The sequence below is a fragment of the Pipistrellus hanaki genome (genome assembly GCF_964339955.1).
Source record: "Pipistrellus hanaki genome assembly, chromosome: 17".
Lineage (NCBI taxonomy): Eukaryota > Metazoa > Chordata > Mammalia > Chiroptera > Vespertilionidae > Pipistrellus > Pipistrellus hanaki.
This window is the reverse complement of record NC_140519.1, coordinates 24,251,528-24,273,704: the sequence shown is the minus strand read 5'-3', so window position 1 is coordinate 24,273,704 and position 22,177 is coordinate 24,251,528. Positions and strand designations below refer to the sequence as shown.

General features: G+C 39.1%; 1 protein-coding gene across 1 annotated transcript; it reads right to left on the bottom strand.

Annotated features, from left to right (window-relative positions):
- Positions 1-241: 241 nt before the first annotated feature.
- Positions 242-21,725, bottom strand: BPNT2 (3'(2'), 5'-bisphosphate nucleotidase 2). Its single transcript, XM_084865024.1, has 5 exons — positions 21,181-21,725; positions 11,495-11,657; positions 10,333-10,428; positions 3,366-3,527; positions 242-1,881 (listed from the first exon to the last, which is right to left on the bottom strand). The coding sequence occupies exons 1-5, from the start codon at positions 21,574-21,576 to the stop codon at positions 1,610-1,612; spliced, it is 1,089 nt and encodes a 362-aa protein (XP_084721150.1). The 5' UTR covers positions 21,577-21,725; the 3' UTR covers positions 242-1,609.
- Positions 21,726-22,177: the final 452 nt, after the last annotated feature.

Below are 22,177 nucleotides of genomic sequence, written 5' to 3'. Positions count from 1 at the left end.
AGTTGCTAGAGATTGGGTTGAAACATGTGCATCATACTAAATTCAATTTCCTAATGAGGAATTAGAGCTTTGGACAGTGTAATAACCAAACCCAAAGTTGTGTGCACATTCCACATGTGAGGATGTCCACTCGGGTCAACTTTATCTCTAAGAAAGGCAATAAATGGAAGGTTGCTTTAAGGTTATAAAAGAGGAAGAAAGAAGGGAGGGAAGGGAGAGGGAGGGAGACAAAATAATCATGAGAAATCCATCTCTTGATCAGTGTATTATGGAACACAAAGAGAGCGAAGTCACGTGAAATAATGGTATTGTTTGCATACATAAAGTTTTCAGACATCACAATGAGAGAAATCCGAGATCCCAATGATATTTCACAAAGCAAGGTTGAAATTAGTGATACAGTGAATACGCCATCTTTCTTCCAGATTTCGCATGCTGAATAGAAAAATGCTTCAAATATTAACACTAACCTTCATTATTTTAATCTGAAGGACAACCATAAAATATCTCAGAATTTACTACTTTGAGAATTTGGTAAAGTTAGAGCCATTTATTAATGCTAAGAGCAACCATAACTCATTTTCAATGAGAGAATCCCTATATGCAAACCTGTCAAATTTTTAAAAAAATACTTAAACAAAGCTTTTGAAAATAACGAAAGTTAGCTCAATTTATATAGTGTCAAATTAACTTTCAATTAATAGAACTGTTTCCATTTTTCCATAGTGCCTTATAGCATATTATGTCCCTAATGAAAAAATATACTAAAATACTAATGCTATCCCTGAAATCTTAATCCAAACCTTACACGTAAAAGACTAAGTGTTCAAGAGAGAATGAATGAAATCATGCACTGTCTATAGTGCAAATCAAAATCAACGGCAAGACGCCAGGAAAGCTGAACCCCTGGGTACAAACACATTTTTCTTTGATCAAGAAAGCACACACACAAAGAAGTTACAAGCAACCACCATGTATCTATATTTTCTACTTGCTGGTGAACCTGTTATTAAAATTTCGAAGAAAAAAACAATTTAAGCTTATTCTATTTAACCCATAAGAAATACTCAGGAACAGATAAGTAGAATATTTGCTGCATATTAACGAACATGTAGCTTCTTGTGCTTTCCATCTGAACTCAGGGTAAAAACCCCAACATACTTTGTTTTTAATGAGATATAAGTAAAAAGTAATATTAAACATCTATAGGAAATCAATCCTTTCTTCAGCCCAATTTTACATGAAAGTACTAACAGTGAAGATTCATGATGTTGTGTGAAAATGGTGACTCATAACAATGTAGACTCAGCTATAGATTTTAATTCACGCGCGCGCGCACACACACCCCCACACACACCCGCACGCCTTGTGTATGACAACTGTACGAAAATAGTCTCAAAAATAAAGACAATACTTGAGACACGAAGCAACCCATCTCCCCTGATCTTGTATCCTATTACAGGGAAAATAAGTCTCTGATGCTTCATAAATACTTTAAAAAGTTCGGGATGGCCTTAACCATGCAGAGTCTCCACCAATGATTTGAAGCTTCCAAATTTCAGGCTGACCACGCAGCTCTGGAAGAGCTGTCATCTATAATCAACTTTGCTTATTTGTGTCCCGTCTTCTCTAGATCTGGGAGTTTTTTGACCAGAGCTTGGTGGTTCATTCGGATGCTAGCCAGGAGCCCGCCGTCAATGCCGTCGGAACCAGTGTAACTGATTTCTTCACCATTCAGGGTAGTCATATGTCCCCCGAGGGCTTTTAAGATGGCATTGCCAGCACATATGTCCCACTTTTTGATGTATGTCACATGAATGTATACATCAGCTTTTTCTTGATTCTTATCAGGCACATCCAAGAGCGCTAAAACTTTATAACCTAAAAGATAAAAAGAATTTTGGTTACTGTTGGGAAGATTGTTGAGCACACTATGAAAAACAAAAGCACAGGGTGTGCAGGAGCTCTCTGTACTACCTTTGCAACTGCCAAGTCTAAATTATTTCAAAATAGGTGTTTGGGGTTTTTTAGCAAAGTAATGGCACAGACATTAAACCTAAGTGAACAAAAAATATACTGCAAAATAACTTGTTATTCTCAAGTATAACCAAATATATGTCTAAAATTTTTAAATTTCAACTACTTTGTGGTTGTTTTCTATGAAATAATACATTCAGGACATACTGTTTTCTATGGAATATTTTGCTGAAACTAAATATCCACAGGTTTCATCTGAATACCTAGAAAGGCTAGATTTGAAAGAAGAGAATATAAAATAACACTACTATCATATGTCCTCTATGTAATGAGGTAGAGTTTAAAAATAAAATATTAAGACAACTGCAGAAGAAACTGGGTCTAGAACCTGGTTTATCCATTCTTACTGAGTATTTAGCCATTACCTTTCTTAACCAACCTAACAAAGAGCCTTTAAGAAAAGAATAAAGTCATATCAAGAAAAGCAGATATATGTAACCAACAAACTAAAACTATAGGCTTACAAGTTAATAAGCAATTATTTCCCCTTTAGTACTGTGCTGAAAAGGTTTTCAAACACAAATGTTTCTGTCAATTATTTGCCATTTATTTGAATTAAAAGACTTTTATGATACTAAACAGTATTCAAAACAAGGGTGGGCAAATGACCTATGAGCCAAATCTAGGCAATGGCCTATTTTTATATAGACCTCAAGTTATATATGATTTTTATATTTTTGAAAGGGTAGTTTAAAAAAAACAAAACAAAAACCAGCATGCAATATAGACCATCTGCAGCTTACAGGGCCTAAAATATATACTACCTTCCAGAAAAAGCCAGTTGACCCCCTCACCCATAATATGGGCCATATTACAGAATATGCACTAAGCTATAGGTGGGCACTAGACTGGCTCATCCCAGACATACAGGCTAAAGAATTCCGGGGTGTTAAAAATGATCCGAGATTAGCCACTGTAACGACACATATTTCTGGCATCCTTTTACCACGTGAAACATCATAATGTACTTGGATCTTTTCTTCTCCTCTCCCTGAGTTAAACTGATAGGAGAACTATTTTGAAATCAGATCATATATAAAACAACCATTGACAGACAGTACATCACTGACAATAAGATGCTTTTGTTACTTGAGGAACAGAAATCACTATTGTGAAATTGTGTTTCTATGAGAGATATGTCTGTCAAGAAAGCATGCATGACTGAAATCCCACCCTAGAAATCACCAAGTAGGAGACCAGGCCTACTTGAAAGTACCCTGACTACTCTCATGTTCTTCCCAAGCATGTGGCAACCAAATCTTTCTCCTGACATAGCCTGGACCATGCTGGGAACACTTTATAGGCATCAAAGGGGAGCAGAAACATACCAGCACCACCAGCTGGGATAATTGTAGTCTGGTTTCCAAAAGTCTGAAGAGCAACCTGTTTGACCATTCCTGAATGGGAGCGAGATACAACAATCCTTGGGGTCTTCTCATTGTAGGAAGAGCGGGCTTTCACATTTGACCCACCATCTACCATTGCCCAAGCTGAAAAGCAAATATAATATTTGTTAATAGCACTAGAGTTTTAAAATCCTCAATTCAGAATAACGAGAAACTTAAGAAAATTCTCTTCCACAGTTACTTGTATTTTTTTCTAAAACAGAAGCTTTATTTTTTCCCCCCTGAGGACAGAGTACTACGTTTATTTATTTATTTCTTTTTTTACATTAAAATAGGCATGTATTAAGACAAAGCTAAAAAAGGCCACATAATCCCGCTTAGCCACAGATCACAACACACACTTGGCTTAAGAACTCCTAAGCTCCAGAGCTCCCTGGGGGGTGGCAGCTGAGTCGTCTTCACTGGATCTCACTGCAACTGAACCACTCCTTGCATCTAAGCTCCCTTCCCTCCCTTCGCAAACATAAGCCCAAGCTGCCCCTAGTGAACATTCTGCATGCCAATCCCTCTCTCAAAGTCTCATTCCTGGAGAACCCAACCTGTGACACAAGCACAACCAATTACACCAGATAATTTAAATTTTAAAACTATTAAAGAGGAAAGTTAGATTTACATATCTGCTTTGTCAAATAGTATAAGCAATGGTACTAGATTTCAAAAAAGAACAGAAGTTTTTAAGAAGGAGGGGAGACTCCAGAGATGGTTGGAAATATTTTTATTGGTTTAGAAGTGTTCTTCACTGTCTACCAAACTATACAAGAAAACAAAACTTCCTCAGAATTATCCCAATTAGATTGTTGTTCTATTGGTCACTCACTATAGTATAAAATATAGTCAACCATGGCTAACAATGAAAGCAGCTGCATTATTACATATTCCTGGCTGCAGGAAAAAAAAAAAGAAAATTTTTTAAGGTCTGGGTTTCTGAGTTCCCCAAGGGTGATGACAGTCTCCTGGACTCTTCTCACACTTCTTGCTAAAACCCCCACATAGCAACAAGGAGATTAATACAAACTTCCTTAATCAATGACTATAAGGAGCAGAGAGAGGATAGCTATCAGCCCAAATTTATAATAAGGGGAATAAATACCAGAGATAGCTGAATGAGTGCTGCAACTGACCCCAGGGTGGGGAACAGGGCAGGAGCTCACAAAGTGCCAAGAGGTCAGAGGACCTCAGTGGTGACAGAAAATCAGCCAGGATTTATTCCCAGAAGGAAAAAGACCTGAAACTTGGTAACAGAGCTCGGAGGAATTTGGAGTCATACTTTTATTCACAGGTAGGCTCAGTGAAAATGGATTCAAATTCTAAGCCCCGCTATAAGCAGAACTTCCCTTTTTATTGAAAAGCCAGCCCTACGTGTGCTAAGTGGTTATCTTGCTGGTGGCCTTTAAAACAACACAGTTCTATCCAATTAAAAAATGCACCTGGCATGGCACTGAGAGCATAGGCATATCTAGTCTATGGCCTACAAGGTCAGACAGCCAAGTTTATCTTCCTTATTGTTCAAGCAGGCTAAAGCAGACTAGAAAGCAAAGTGATTTTTATTTATTTATTTATTTATTTTTATTTTTTTTAAGAATAAGAGGCCGTCTAAAATATAGTAGAGAATTCCAAACAGTAGTTTTACAAAATAGGGGTTAGCCTTCTCAAGAAGAGGCTTAGAGAAGACATGAAACCAAAAGTGAAGTCTTACTAACATACTGGATGATGTACAACATATTTTAGGATGTCTCCCGAAAAGAGAGATAATTTGGAAGACAGCAAATAAAACTAACAAGAAGGAAGAGTTGAAACAGATGGAATCAAACAAGAAAGAAGAAATGTAAAAAACAGAAAAGATGCCTGATAATAAAAATGCCTTCCTCATGGTAACAGAAAAGAGCTCCTGAACTGAGAATCACCAGCCTCCAAATGATTCCACAGTAGCTGGCCAAATATGAAAAAAATGTTAAACCACAATGTCCACCTAAATATATAAGAAAACACAGAGAACAAAGATTAAAACATTTCAGGCTACTTGAAAATTTATACAAAGCAGAGAAAAAACCTATAATACAGCATTCAAACATGATTAAAAATAAAAAAACAAAATTAAAAAAGAACCTGGCTGGTGTTGCCCAATGGTTGAGCATCAACCCATGAACCAAGAGGTCACCGGTTTGACTCCTAGTCAGGGCACATGCCTGGGTTGCAGGCTGGATCCCCAGTAGGGAGCATGCAGGAGGCAAGCCAATTGATGTTTCTCTCTTATCAATGTTTCTATCTCTCTATTCTTATTCCTTCCTCTCTCTCTAAAGATCAAAAACATTAAAAAATTAAAAAAACTATGAAACAATAACTCAAGATGAACAAACAATAGAAAGACATAAAATGGGAACTCATAACACAAGAAAGAAAAATAAAAGACAAAATCACTTAAGACTCCACACAAAATCAGAATACACAAAGGACAACTGACTTGTCCAAAAGCATAGCAAGCAATGAAACAAGCAAAAAGCCAAAACAAATAAAAGGAAAGAGAAAGTGACAGATGCAGAAGTCAGAGAAAGAAAAGTCAACATATATACTGAGGAGTCCCTTAGAAAGAAAAACAAAATAATGAAAGAGATCTAATCTTTAAAATTATGATTCAAGAAAATGTTCCTGAATAAAAGAAGACCTAATTGTCCATACTGAGAGACATACTATGTAGACATCTGACCAGAATGCCATATCTGAGTCAGAGATATAGCATTGCTTTATTATTAGACTACAAAGATAAAGCTCTTTGGCCTTCCAGGCAAAAAAGACCCAGCCCTTTCCAAGGGAAAGAAAATCAATTATCAGCCTCTTTGCCAATAAGAATCAACATGTGCCCACACAAATACCACAGCAGTTCAACAGTTTCTACATTATCCAAGAAAAAAAGGGCATAAGATGGGAGCAATGAATCAATTTAATAAATATAAGAGGAAACCAAATATAGGAAAAAGATACTAGAATAAGTAAATGTAAATGTTATCTCAGAGTTGCTTGGGGAAACTCAAAAGATACCATTTAAATCTGAAGAGTTAAAAAACAGTGTAGAAAGAAAAACATTAAAAAAAAGATATAAATGGTGGGTGGTCAAGAAGAAGGCTAAAACTAAGCTGACTTAACTGTTGCTCATAGGAGAGAACCAACAGATAATTTCTTAAGAAAGGGACCATATAATATTAAGGTGTAAAAAAACAAATTTAACCTAAAAAAATAATAATTCTAGCTTGAACCATACCAAATACACAAATATCCATGAGATCATAAGTATATCTAAAAAAAGGAGAAAGCTTGCTCTTTCCCTCCACCTGAAAACAACATTTGTTCTTGCAGGCAGTTTTCACCCTCACTCCTTAAATGAAAACTGGTATAGAAAAAGAGTTATATGCTTATCTTGTAAGAACATTTCAAGACAAATATATAAGTTCAGTTGATAGAGAAATTTCCCTTATAGAGAAATTCTAGCTGTTACATATAGAAAAAAAGATCCCATTTTACATGTTCAATAGATGATAAAATTATTATGTGAAAAGTTTAACATGACTCACACCCTGGGAGGGACGGGGCAGGACAACATGAGAGTTCATCACATTACCCAGAAGGAGAGCAATTTAAAATTCATGAATTGCTTATTTCTGTAATTCTCCATTTAGTATTTTTAGACCGTGGTTGATCTCAGGTAACTGAATCACAGAAAATAAAACTGCAATAAGAGGGAGACTACTGTATATAAAAATTTATTACAATTTTATATTTGAAATTATTCAAAAACTGAAAAAAATAAAAATCCTTTAATTTTTTTTTTTTTTTTTTTTTTTTTTTTTTAGAAATGACCCAAAAATATGATTTTACTAAGAAGTGAATTTACAATGCTATATCTCTAGAGGTCAGTATTGTGTAAGAGAATCAAGATAGCATTATATCAGAAGATACTACCAGAATTATTTTATTTATTTTTTAATCCTCACCTAAGGATATTTTTTCATTGATTTTAGAGAGTGGAAGGAAGATGGAGAGACAGATATATCAATGTGGGAGAAACACAGTGATTGGTTGCCTCCTGCACATGCCCTAACCAGGGCCTCTCTCCGCTGAGGAGGAGCCTGCAAAGGAGGTATGTGCCCTTGACTGGAATCGAACCTGGGACCCTTCTGTTCACAGCCAACACTCTATCTGCTGTGCCAAGCTAGCTAGGGCATACCAGAATATTTTTAGATAAAAATTACTAATTTAGGATTTTGAAAAATGTATTTCATGTTACATAAAATTCAATACATTCAGTCATAACACTGCTATGGACAAAATGAATCACCTTAAAAAACACAGTAGGTACTTAAATACTAATGACTGGTGATAATGAGGTAATGGTGAAAAGGTAAAATAACAGCTTACAGAATGTGTATATTCTCTCTGTAAGATATGCTTTTTAAAAGTCCAGCAAGAGGCGAAACTGGTTTGGCTCAGTGGTAGAGCGTCAGTCTGCGGACTGAAAGGTCCCAGGTTCAATTCCGGTTAGGGGCATGTACGTTGGTTGCGGGCACATCCCCGGTAGGGGGTGTGCAAGAGGCTGCTGGTCGATGTTTCTCTCTCATCGACGTTTCTAACTCTCTATCTCTCTCCCTTCCTCTCTGTAAAAAATCAATAAAATATATTTAAAAAAATAAAAAAATAAAAGTCCAGCAAGAAATAACATGTGTCCTGATCAGGAATCAAACTGAGCCACACTGGCCAGGGCTATAACTTGTTTTAATAGCTACAATTTTCACTGTGTGGATATCTACAGTTACACATTTATAAATTACTTCATTAAAATACTACTCAAGTATCTCTTGCTTCTAAGAATTTCAAATTCAATGAATTAATCCTAATTAAATCTGGTAAGAATTTTCATCAGCTTTACAAAAAACTGCCACCAATAATAACTACTTCCCATTTACTATAATGGTGTTGCTAAATTCTGGTAAATGCACTATTTGACAGTCGGTATTCTGTAAACATCAATATACAGTCTGGATCTGAAAATAACAGTCCAAGAATAAGGCACACCAAACAAACCTTTCATCCAGGATTAGCAGGTCAACCTATACCTAATTAAGAACTATGGATTATTCTGGGTATCTGCTAACTAGCAAGATATGTTCCAGTATGCTGGGCAAGAAAGCTTTATCACAGAAGAACAGGGCATTTTATTAGTAACTTAAAAGAGTTTTTTTGGAACATAACTTATTCCTGTAAGTTAGAGACTTGGCTTTCTTATTTTAATGAGTTAGATAAGCCTATGAGGAGAAATACATGTTTTTATAAAATATTTTTTCCCCCCATGGGTAGTTTCCTATCCCAGTTTTTCCCCCTGAAATGAACAGATGTGGAAACTAGGTTCAAAGAATGTGAATCCATTCGCCTATCTGATAGCAATTTCCTCTGCATTCCCTTTATTACAGGTCTAATTCTCTTTGAAGTAGCAGGCTCAGCTTGTAGCTAAGGGTGCATGTGACATCTGGTCTATGAGATGAAGGAGAGGGCCAAGTTTATACAAAGAAGGGCTAGCTAGCATAGATCCTTTGTGTACCTTCTTTCCTCTTTTTTCCTGCCTAGCATAGACCTATGCAAACTGGAAGCGCCAAACTTTGAGTATATATCTTAAAAAAAAGCCATCTTCTAAGAAAAAAGCAAAAACAGAAAAGTCAGCTTAACAGCATTATAAAGCCATTAAATAAATCCCTAAACTCTTGGCCGTCTTATTAGGTGAGAAAAATAAAGCTTGTACTTGTTTAACCATTATAATCAGATTTACTTTATATGCAGCTAAAGGAAATCCTGATATAGAAGAGGCAATAAGGGACACTGTCAAAAGAATGAGGGCTTCAAAGACTTTAGCCCTGTACTTAACTTTAATAGACACATTTTTTTAATTAAAAAATTCACCGTCACTGTAATTCCTATTTTACATTCTTTCCAGAGTTATTTTAAGGGTGAAGTGATTTTATGTTAATACATTTCATAAACTGAAAATCTTAAACAAATGTGAGATATTTAAAAAGAGTAGTTAGGTCTTATAGTAACATTATAAACGTATGGTTTTCATTGTAAGAGCTGGTAAGCCCCTTTTCCATCTATAAAATACAATAACATTTTCCCTTATCACATAGTTATAAAAAAGTTGAACTGAGATAGCATTAAGTATATTACAAACTACTAAATACTATACAACTGTTAGTATTCGTGGATTATAATTATAAAAGTGATGTACTATACTAATTTGCACAAAATTCCTAGGTTGATTCATCCTTTAATTTAGCTGGATGAGCTTGAGGACTGTATCAATTTTCCGAGTCTCATGTTTCTCATCTCTAAGTGGGAATACTAATAGTAATTGTGACCCTCATAAACTATATTAAGTGTGTTAGTACTGCTATTGAGATTTTCACAGTGACACCATCTATTTTTTATGTTGAGGTTGATATTGCCCTTAAGTACCATAATGCCACTATGCCCTTAAGCACCACAAGATCAAGTTCATTTTCTGATATGACAACAGATTTTGTTCAGGGTGGATCTCAGAATACACACAGAATCCAATGTGTTAGAGTCCTCAACCTCAGCTACTGGGGAGTCCATATAATTGTATTCCTCAATACACTAAGAATCTCTCATCTTTATTACACATTGTCTATCCTAGTTTAGACAGTCTGCTTTGTCATGTACTCTGAGGACCAACAATAAAATCCTTACTGTATACAGCAAAGGGGTGAGGTAGGGGAGGGGACTGACTCTAATAATTACAGAGCTACAGCTGAGATTCTGACAGGATGGTAAGCACTATAGACAAATGATATAATAACATCAGCTTTTGCTCTAACCTATTTCTTACCTGTATATTCCGAAAATGGCTTATGTATTACTCCTAGGACAGGTTTACCATATACAGCCACACAAACCATAGTAGTGACATACTTTCGAAGATCCTCTATGAGAAACAAACACACACAATTGTTAAAGTAACATATAAATTCAGGATATAATGTTATAATTTACTTCATTAAAAATTTATGTACATTTTATAAAATGTCTTTCACAGTCAACAATCCCCTCAGAGGCTAGCTAGCTAATAAGAACCAGTTTAAGGAAGTAGTTGAGTTTTGATTTTATAAGCAAATTACCTGGGTTATTCCCCCAGATTATCATTTTATCAGGTGCATTTCTTTGGGCAAATTATTTAAATTCAGTTTCCTCATCTGTAAATTACAGACACTAAGTACTCATCTTTAAATATTAAAATTATTTTTAATTTTATTATTAAATTTAAAAAATAACCTTCTCTGCAAAAGGGGTAAGCTCACTATATATTATGACATGTACAGCCCAGCAGGTATGACTCAATGATTCAACATAGACCTATGATTTAGGACAGGGGTCTTCAAACTACGGCCCGCGGGCCACATGCGGCCCGCAGAGGAGTCTGATCTGGCCCGCCAGGTTTTTTGGGCAGTGAGCGCAGCCTAGGTGTTACAGTAGGAATTAGTAGTTCATATAGTCCGGCCCTCCAGCTCTCTGAGGGACCGTGATCTGGCCCCCACTTTAAAAAGTTTGGGGACCCCTGATTTAGGAGGTCACAGTTCAATTTCTAATCAAGGTACATTTCTGGGTTGCAGGCTCGATCCCCAATAAGGAGTGTGCAGGAGGCAGCCAATCAATGATTCTCTCACATCACTGATGTTTCTCTCTCTCTCCCTCTCTCTGAAATTAATTAAAAAAAAAAAAATAACATATACATATTAAAAAAGGAGTATAATATACGTTGGTGGAGTTGGGGGGGGGGGGGTAGGGTGAGGAGACATTGAGAATAACCAATCCAGTGCAAATGGGTCATATGATATTGCTACATTAATCTAGCTGTCTTAAAATCTAATGGAAAAGTTGTTTGAGATTGGTAAAATATCTACTATCATGTATATACTACCTGCCCTCATTCTGATTTTCTGATATATAATGACAATCTAAAATTTGAGATCAATTTAAAATTTTAAAATTACCCGTATACTCCTGTGTAGCATCAAGTGGGTCGATCCAGACAGTAACACTTTCTGCTGGTACCTCCTTGGGAGTGGCTATTTCTTTCAGGATGTCCTCAGGAATTTTACGATCCCATAAAATAACTTCCTGATCCGTTGCATCCACATGTTCTTCTGTATTTATCTGCATCAAAAAGAGATAATAGTTAAAAAAATTTTTAGAGTAAGAAAGAAAATCACTACCTAGGAAAGCACAAAAGAGAAAAACCTTTCAGACAAAAATCACATAAATTTAAAGTAGGTAAATTAATATATATTTTTTTTAATTTCAAGACATTTCATTACAAAATGAAACTATATTATAAGAGAAATTCCAACAATATTTTGTCTTCAAGTACTTCCCAATCTAATATTTAAACTTTTGCTTGTTGTCAAAGACAAAGACTCTAAATATAGAAAATATAAAGTAAGCCTCAAAGAAACAAGCGGGTACTGTGCTTTCTGACAAGCTCCCTTTCCAGAGTACATAGATCAATGTGTTACACTGTATGTGATGCCATGCCTAGACCCCATTACTACAGAGTCAGAGTGTTTATAACACTAACAGTATTATGAGCAAAGTCATACAGGGTGAAAACCCACAGATATTAGCAATCTCTGGAAAGAACCCTGAAATATCCTAAATTGACACTGAAGAGGTTAAAAATAGTAATATTCCTGAAACTGCAAGCCACATAAATCATAAAATATTTCTAATTCAGTGTATAGTAAATATCCAACTCATCCACTCATTTTTTCCTTTGTTGGTTTGCAAATGTTTACTGATTCTTACTTTATACCAGACATTCATGATGTTGATCAACATGAGACAAAAGTTGGGGGACTTACATTCTATTGAAGGAGATAAACAATATACAAAATAAATAAATAAGCATATGGTATGCTAGAGAAAATAAAATAGGAAAGAACAAGAAGTGTGTGTAAGAGAGTAGAAAAGGATTGTTCTTTAAGATAGGGTGGCTAGGATTATTCATAATGGCCCCAAAATGGAAACTACCAAATGTCCATCAACTGACGAATGAACAAAATGTGGTACATCCATACCATTGAACATTATTTAGCCATAAAAAGAAATGAGGTAGTGATTCATACCATAGCAGGGATAAACCCAAAAGCATTATACTAAATGAAAAAAGAAGACACAAGAGACTAAATACTGGGTGGTTCCATTGTATGTGAAATGTCTAGAACAGGCAGATCTATGGAGATAGTATTAGTAGTTGCCTGGGGCAGAGGGTAGAACAGGGATTCGCAGTAAATGGGCCCAGGGTTATTTTTGGGGTGATAACATTTTTCTAAAACTGATTAATAACAATGGTTGCACAATTTGGCCTATTCACCAAAAACTACTGAATTGGACATGTGAAACAAGCAAATAATATCATATGTAAAATATGCTGCAATGAAGTTGTTAATTTGTTTTTACAAGACGGGGTAGCTAAAAAAGGCAAGACTGAAAAGGTGGTATAAGAGTGCAAATCTAAAGGATGTGAGACTAGCAAGTATGTAAAGGGCACACACTCCAGCCCATGGAATAAAAAAATCCAACAGCCCTACGATGAGTGTGTGCCTGGTATATTCAGAGTACAGCAAGGAGGCAAACATGGCTAGAGCAAGTGAACGAAGAAGGGAGCTAAAGATGAGGTCTGAGGTCAGACGGGAATGGAAGCCAGAAGCTGAAGAACCCTGCAGGAAGGACAGTCGGTTGCCCTCCATCAAAACCACTATTAATAATGTGCAGAGTCCTAGCCATTATAGATAGCTAAGACAGATGAGGGCATGGTAGAGCAGCAAAATATGTAACTGATACCTGATTACTGAAAAAATTCAAAAAAATTTGTGGCAATATTATAGAACAAAATTAAGTAGCTTGGTACGATGTGAATCATTATCAATCAACTACATTTTTATATTTGATTGAATATTTAATATTCAATCAAATATAGCAAGAATATATTTGATTGAATATTTATATAGCAAGAAATATTAAAAACATTTAACATAAAGAAAACCATTTATACTAACAACAAAAATAAATTATCTAGAAATAAATGTACCTAAGATTAGCAAAAACATTCATGCATTTATTCTTGCCTTGGGTTTTCTTTTTTCTTTTTTTTCTTTGCCTCATTGGTGTGCTATAAGTTTTCTGCTGGACTCTCAGATTCCCAGAAAGATATTCTTATTTATGAATAACCGCCAAAATCTGTGTTCTGTGAGGGAATGTCAGTAGAGAATTCCTGCCATCTTGCAGACATCACTCTACAGTACTTTGTATCACCATGCAAAAACCACAGACTAAATCATGTACAGTATACCAAAAAAATTTTTTTTAAAAAAATTCTGGTTTAAATCTCCATCTATCCCATATTTGGATTCCTAGAATAGCCTTTGATTGCTCTGGCTCCTACAGTATATTCTCAAATTCATTCATTCATCAACTATTTAATGACTACACAAGCTAAACTCTTTTGGGTACTAAGATATAATAATGAACAAAAGAGACAAAAATCACTGCTTTTTTGGAGCTTTCTTTCTCAACCTAGCTACCTGCCATCTTCCTAAATGAGACTGATTATATTACTCCCTACTTAAAACCTTCCAATAATTTCTCATTACACAGAGACAAAATCCAGGCTGCTTACTATCATCTACAAGGCAAGGCCTGGATGATCTGTAACCTTTATCTATTTGCACTCTTATTTACTACATTCCAGACTTACCTGTCCCTTGGCCTCAAGGCCTTTGTACTTGCACTCTTTTGCTCATATTCTCTTTTACCAAATCTCTGCATGATGGTCTGCTTCTTATCACTCAGCTCTCAGCTCAAAGGACTGTGCCTTAGAGTGGCCTTCCGCAACTACCCATGGCCAAAGCATGATCCCCCAATCACTCTTCCCACATGTTCTTACTTATATTTCTTCAAATCACTCTTCCCAAATGTTCTTACTTTTATTTCTTATCAATATAAGTCACTTATTTGTTACCATGTTAAGTATCTATCTTGACCTACTACAACATAAGATCCGTGTGTTCAGACACAGTTCCTTCATTACTGCAGCTCCATCTCCACTGCCTATAAACCAGTGCCTTAATAATAGGTGCTAAATACTTCTTGATTGACAACATTATTCTTCACTAATGTAGTTTTATTTCTTCTCCATAACCATTCTACTCAATCTACTCTCCCTCCCCCATCTCTACTGCCTATCTTGTCCTAGTCTTTAACAGGGAATTGAATAAAAAGAAGAAATCAAGAATTCAAAACACAATTAATGTTATTTACATGACAATTCCATTACTTTGGGGTTAAAGAGGCTTTTGGTTAATACCTTAAGAAGGTACCATTTACATAAAACATTAAATCTTAATAAATTTTTAAATATATTGTCTCGAGCTGTACCTATGAACACAGTAGGAATTCAATAACTATGTTCTAAATGGATAAACACTGCTCTACCTATCTTATTCTCCTCCCTTTTCAGAAGTCTTTTTCTATAAACTATTATATCTCTATAAATAATCTTTCTGAGCTCCAGTTACCAAGTGCTAAAAATGGATGAGAAATATCTCTCTCTACAGGGTTCTTTGCATAATTCAATGGAATAGAAAAGGTAAAGCAAACAGTATAGTACTTAACACAGAGTAAGCATTTAATAAAAGTTGGCTGCTACTATTAAGTGTCTAGAGGCCTGGTGCAGGAAATTCATGCACTGGGGTGGGGGCCAAGGGAGGTGGGGGGGCAAAGGGACGGGGGGGGGGGGGGGGGGGGCGGGACTCAGCCTGGCTTGCATCCTCTCACTGTCCGGAACCCTCGGGGATGCCTGGCTGCTGCGGAGGTGCCACTCCTTTTCCGCTCAATAGCTGTGAGCCCGGCTTCTGGCTGAGCATTGCTCACCCTGTGGGAGCACACTGACCACCAGGGGACAGCTCCTGCACTGAGCGGGACCAGATCAAAACCAGCTCTCCCACATCCCCTGAGGGGTCCTGGATTGCAAGAAGGTGCAGACCAGGCTGAGAGACCCCACTGGTGCACTATCGGGGCTGGAGAGGGACGCAGGAGGTTAGCCAGCTGGAGACCGCAGGAAGGCTCCAGGGCATGTCCAGCCCATCTCGTTCAATCCTGATCAGCCAGACCCCAGCTAACCTACCAGTCAGAGCATCTGCCCCCTGGTGGTCAGTGCTCATCATAGTGAGCAGTTGAGTGGCCTCAGCATATCATTAGCATACTACACTTTGATTGGTTGAATGGATGAGTGGACAATTGGACACTTAGCATATTAGGCTTTTATTTATGAAGGATTATTTTCAGTCTTTGTTATCCTTGGTTGTAGGTACTCATCTTCCCCTTTCACACAATTTTCTTTCATTAAGCAATCCTGTCCACAGCTGGTTTCAATCAATATCACATTTATGACTCAGAAATTTGTATTTCTAATTCAGAAATATCAATAGCTTCAGACTCATATTTATTTAACTATCTCCTTAACATATTCCCTTGAACATACAAGGCACCTCTAACTTAAGTCTAAGATAACACTTAATCTTCCCTCTAGTACTTGTTATCCCTTTCACCACTAGCAAAACCAGAGTCTTTTTTGACACATCGCAAAAATTTTCTCATATCCTTCCACATCTAACTTGTCTACAATCATAACTCTAATTCAAAATGTATTGTTGCTCACTTGAAAAAGCCTCCTAACTGGTCTACCACCTCTACTATTCTTCAAGCATCTACCCTGAGTCCTTCCAATCATTCAAAACTATAATTTAAGAGTACACTATAGTTATACCTCTAAGAGTACCTTATATATAGAATCAAATATCTGATATGATACCCTGTTTCCCTGAAAATAAGACAGTGTCTTATATTAATTTTTGCTCCCAAAGATGTGCTAGGTCTTATTTTCAGGGGATGTCTTATTTTTCGATGAAGAAGAATATGGTACACATTTATTGTTAAATGCAAATAAAGGAAATTTATTACCTGTAGTACCGTAACGGTAGTACGGTAGTTGTCAACACAAACCAGACAAACTGTGAATCCTACAGTATCAAGAATTTACTCATTTATTCAATGACAATCATGTCGTCATCTTCTGGAACATCATCATAACAATCCAATTCCTGAATTTCCTGTGACTCCATTTCTTTTAAAATCCAAATCTCTCATGTTTAGTCGGGGGGGGGGGGGGGGGGGAGGGGGGGGAAGGCTTATTTTCGGAGGATGCCTTATATTTCACTCAGAAGGAAACCTGTAAGTACGTCTTATTTTCGGAGGATGTCTTATTTTCGGGGATCATTAAGTGAATCTCTTGTGAGCCTCAGATTACTTTCTAGCTGTATATCCTTTGGCAAATTATTTAGCCTCTCCAAGTCTCAATTTATCTGCAAAATGGAGGTAAGAGTACTCACCTCCTGTTTTTGTCGAATAAATAAATAGAGGCAATAAAAACTTAATTCAGTGCTTGCCAGAACTAAATAAATGTTAGTTAGTAAAACAAGCTAAGTATAACTTTCCCATTGCCCAGGTTCTGGTCCTCATCCCCCACACAGGTATTTAAAAGTCTCCTGACTGGTCTCACCCACTCCAAGTGCCCAAAACCAAAACAAAGTATGGCACATTGCAAGCTTTAAGAAAAGTTGGGTAAATCTTTCAATACTCTAGGACTGAACTAAAGATCTAGTCCAAACTTTAGAGTTTGGCATATGATACGGCTCCTGCCTACCTTTCTTCCATGTGCTTCTGATTCAGGCTCATCAGGCTACTTGATTTTACTATAGTAAAATCCTCTATTGGGCCTATCCCAATGAATTTCTTTTTCTCTGGTTGCAATGTTTATTGAAACACTGATTATCACATTGTTACCTTAATTTTAAAGGAGAGGAAACTGTAACACAAGTTTAATATTTGGCATAGGCTGGAGACTGGACAAGATGTCAAAGGCAAGAGTTCTTTGCACTATACTAGAACTTCTCAACTTTTCTAGTGGGTACTCGTGGTGAAAGAATTTAACTCCTATTCTAGAAGTCAGGAAGGCATGGACACAAGCTGCTCCTACCAGCTTGGAATAGCATGCTTTATCTTAAATCATTGTCAAAACTCTGAACAAGTCGAGATGAGGACAGGAGCCCCTCAAATAAAGAATCCCCGGGTTACGAGCTCGACCCCCAATGTGGGGCATAAGGGAGGCAGCCTATCAATGATTCTCTCTCATCATTGATGTTTCCTTTCTCTCTCCATCACCCTTCCTTTATGAAATCAATACAAAATATATATTTTTAAAAGAATTCCCTTTACTTTAAATCATAAAGATAAATCTAAATTTGTCTGTTGTGTGTTTCTCTGCAAATCCACTCCAGCAATCTTCAGCCTTCATTTTCATCATATACACAAGGATAAAAGACGCTGTGTCATACCAATGCTGCATTTATTATTTTCACACAGTGAAATCAAACACTGCCAATGTGTTTAGGAAGAGAATTGCTGCCCGGAGAACCCAACGAAGATCACTAACATGAAAAAAGTTAACTATAAAAGGAAATCCAGGTATCCTAGGCCAAACTTGAGTTTTCTTAGGACAAACATGAGTAGGGCTTCTCAACGTGGGCACAAGTTGAAAACTTAGGCCAGGTAATGCCTCGTTATGGGCTCCTTTTCTATGCATTGTGGGCTATTTACCCTTTACCTCCAGGATGTCAATAGCACTCTACCCCCAGCTGTAAGAACCAAAAATCTCCAGACACTGCCAAATGTCCCTTAGAGGCAAAATTGTCCCCAGTTTAGTTAGTGCTCCAGAGCAGTGATTTTCAGCGGGTGTGCTGCAGGAGGCACACTGGTGTGCCACAAGAATTTTTAAAACATGGAATACCTCTTTCTTGTCAATGCCCCTGGCTCTACAGCAACAGTTCTGAACCTGTGGGTCGTGACCCACAGGTTCAGAACCACTAGCAGGGTCGCCTAAGACCATCAGAAAACACCGACATTTACATTAGGATTTCTTAACAGTAGCCAAATTATAGTTATGAAGTAGCAACGAAAATAATTTCATGGGTGGGAGTCACCACAACATGAGGAGCTGTGTTAAAGGGTCGCAGCATGAGGAAGGTGGAGAACCACTGCTCTGGAGTGACATGCTATATTGTTTTTCTGAGGGGTGAACTTCATTAGGAAAGCTCACCCTAGCCAGTTTGGCTCAGTGACTAGAGCCCTTGTCCTACAACCTGAAGGGTCCCTGATTTGATTCCAGTCAGGACACATGCCCAGGTTGTGGGCTCAATCCCCAGTGGGGGGGGGGGGGGGGGGGGTTGGGGAGAAAATGCAGAAGACAGCCAATCAGTGATTCTCTCTCCCTCATTGATATTTCTATCTTTCCCTTTCCAAAATCAATAAAGTGTTTATGTGTGTATACATAGGAAAGCTCAAGCATCTTACTCCAGGAAAGTAGTGGGAGAACAGACCTCTTTCCATTAGCATGGGCACCAGTATAAAAGAAAAGAGTATCTGTGGTCTCTTGATGCTAATTTTCCCTAAGAAAATAAACTGAGCGGGATTTGATTTAAGTTCCTTACCAAAAAAACTGCAGGTGAGGCTTCAAAAACAGCTATACATTTAAGACTGTACTTCTGCGTGCTGGGGGAAGGGAGTGAAAAAAGACTCTCTGGCTGAGTCTGCACTTAGATGGCTACATCTGGCCTCTAGCCTAACAACATAGGGACAAAAGGAGATAGCTCAACATGACACTATCCTATTTTGCCATTGTATGAATGAACATAGCCTCCTCTATTCCACCAATCACCAACCAAAATGAACACTGAAGAGTACATGCAAACATTCACACAATCCCAAGAAAATAAGGAGACTTCAACATCCACAATTCTGAGAGTTTAGGTTTAGTGTTTAATAAAAGGCAGCTCTCTACCCTTGGCAGCCGTTCCCTTAGTGTTTGCTAATGGATTCTGAGCAAACTCAGAATCCCGTGGAAGTTACCCAAGACAAAAGCTTTGGCAGAAGTGGAGTGGGCTGGAGTTGGCATGTGAACACACATGCACAGATTTACATTTCCAATATTTAAGAATGCTTTTATCTTTACCTTAAAAAAAATTCAACTCTGCTTACTATATTTCACCATTATTGCTTTTAAGCTTGCACCATTTTATTTCCCTAGGTCCTAGGAGACCACACTATAAGTTCTGTTTTAAGTAGCCTCCTAAAATGAAGAGTTAAAAGATGATATAAACTGTGTAGTCAAGTGCCATGAGCTTCAGATTTCCCATCTGGAAAGTGGGCATAAATAAAATTTACTTCTGAAGTTGCTGTGAGGATCAAATGAAGTCCTGTGTGGCCAGTATCTGGGCACCTAGAATGTACTCAATAAATGTTACTGTTGCTACTGTTACAACTGTGAAATTCCTGTTTCTTCTACCAACTCACCACACGGGGAAGAACTCTGTGTTTTGGAGATCAGAGAGATGCAAACTATGATAAAGCAGGATAGGGCATAAGAAAAATTGAAACGTGTTTGAGAATTCTTGTGTGAATTACATCTGGTATTCAGCAGCTCATGATGAATTCCAATGTTAATTGCTGCAAAAAATTTTAAGAAAAAAATTAAGAAAAGGAAAAAAGACAGAAAGAGGAAGAGGAAGGAAGAAAACCACAAACATAAGATAGACTAGAACAAGGGTCACATATGGTATGCAATTCTATGACGACAACACTCGCCTAACTCTTCCAAAGAAGCTCCAGGTTAGATTTCCTTGTTGATCTAATTAATTCAATTCCACTGGAAACAATTTTTCTTCCCAGTAGCCAAAAATGTCTGAATTTCCCTACTACAGCAATGCTTTACCAGAAAGATTCCTTACCAGGAAGCTACCCAAAGAAAAAGCAAATGCTCTTCAATTCTTATTTCCTGGCGTAAACAAGGGATAGACAGTTGAAATGAAGTTGCTGAGAAATATACTGCCAAAAAGTTCCTTGAAGGGCCCTCAAAATAATTCCCATGAAGAGGGTCCTGATAACAACTACAACTACAGTGAATCATAAGTATCCATCCCACAAAGGCCAGCGCCACAGCTGGTTCATCACCTCCCAGAGCGCTGACCTTTGATTCCAGTCAGGACACATGCCCAGACCCCCTCCACAGCTGCTGACCTTTCATTGATTCCTGGTAGGTCGGCCAGAAAACGTGTGTTCATACAGTCACCACCTTTCCCAGTAATTAAATCAGGGATGGCTAGAGGACCCTGGGGGTTCTAGTGCAATCCCTTTCATTTGACAGAGGAGCCTGAGGCAGGACAGGTAGGGGGAAGCTCAGCCCTTTGATGTATAAAACACACACCACTCACTCACTCTCTCTCTCTCTCTCTCTCCCTCCCTCCCTCCCTCCCTCCCTCGAAGGGGCCAGAGGGCCTGGGCCCTTGCACTGCCTGCAATCTCACCCAGCAGCTCTTGCAGGAACTGTCTGCGTGACCCTGGGCACCTCCAGCTCAGCGTTCTCCATCTCCACCCACATCTGTAAAATGGGAGCGGGAGCTCCATGTCCTGGGGCTGCCGGGGAGGCGTCTATGGGACGGGGCCCGTGCCCAGGCTCCCACGCTCCCGGGCCCCCGCTCCTCCGGCGCCCGCGGCGGCACCCACCCACCTGCACGCTGGGGAAGGCGGTCTTGAGCAGGTAGAACATCTTGCGGTTGGACAGCACATCCCCGCTGGTCATCTTGTCGTCGGCGCCCTCGCGCGTCTTCCCCTTGGACTTCTCGTGGAGGACGTTGCTCTCGCGGACGCGCCTCACCTCGTCGCCCCCGCGCACGGCGGCCAGCACCGCCACGGCCAGCATCTCGCGCAGGTCCACGGAGCCGCCGTCCGCCGCGGCCGCCGGGCCCGCCGCCGCCGCCGGGCCGCCCGCCGGCTCGCCGCCCAGGCCGAAGAGGCTGAAGCGGCCGGCCAGGAAGCCCGAGTAGAGGTGGTAGAGCACGCCGAGCCCCAGCAGGCAGAACACGGCCACCCCCAGCGGGGACAGGCGGATGCCCATGGGGGCCATGGCGCCCGAGGAGGCCCGGCGCTCGGGGCGGCGGCCTTCACGGGCCTCCAAGCCGCGCTCCCGGGCCGGGCCCCGCGCGCTCTACACCGGCGCCCGCCCCCCGGCGCCCGCGCGCCCCATCGCTCCTTCCCGGGAGAAGCTGAGAGCAGCGCGCCTTCGCCGTCCCGCGTGCCCAGCTCCCCGGGGCGGCACGGTGCAGCCGGGGCTCACATCCACGTTAGCCAACTGCCGGGAGGTGAAAGGGGAGCGTGGGTGTGTATCCGGGTTACGCGGAGGGGCGGGGCGAGAGTAAGGGGGCGGGACTATCCTGGGGGCGGGGCGGCTGGCTACGCGCTCTGGGAGGTGATGAACCAGCTGCCTCCTTTCTTTGGGATGGCGCTCAGTGTTTGGGTTTTCAAATCGCTCCTGGGTACCAGAAGCTACTTTGCAGGAAAGATGACTACTGACCGCCTGGTGAAAATGTAATCTCCCTCTGGACCCAAATGTATGGCTGAACTAAAAAAGTAAAAGCATCACAGGACAATAAAAGTCATTGTAAGAGAGAGCTGCAGGGTTTTTTCTTCTACGCTTGTTTTTTTTTTTTTTTTTTTAATCTGCTCCC

Bases quoted from the DNA above. Each gene is read 5' to 3' on its own strand.
- BPNT2 (XM_084865024.1), bottom strand. From the start codon at position 21,576: ATGGCCCCCATGGGCATCCGCCTGTCCCCGCTGGGGGTGGCCGTGTTC. The intron at 11,658-21,180 runs GTGGGTGGGTGC...TTTTTGATGCAG, and splicing joins CCGCCTTCCCCAGCGTGCAG to ATAAATACAGAAGAACATGT. The intron at 10,429-11,494 runs GTAATTTTAAAA...TGTTTCTCATAG, and splicing joins TGCTACACAGGAGTATACGG to AGGATCTTCGAAAGTATGTC.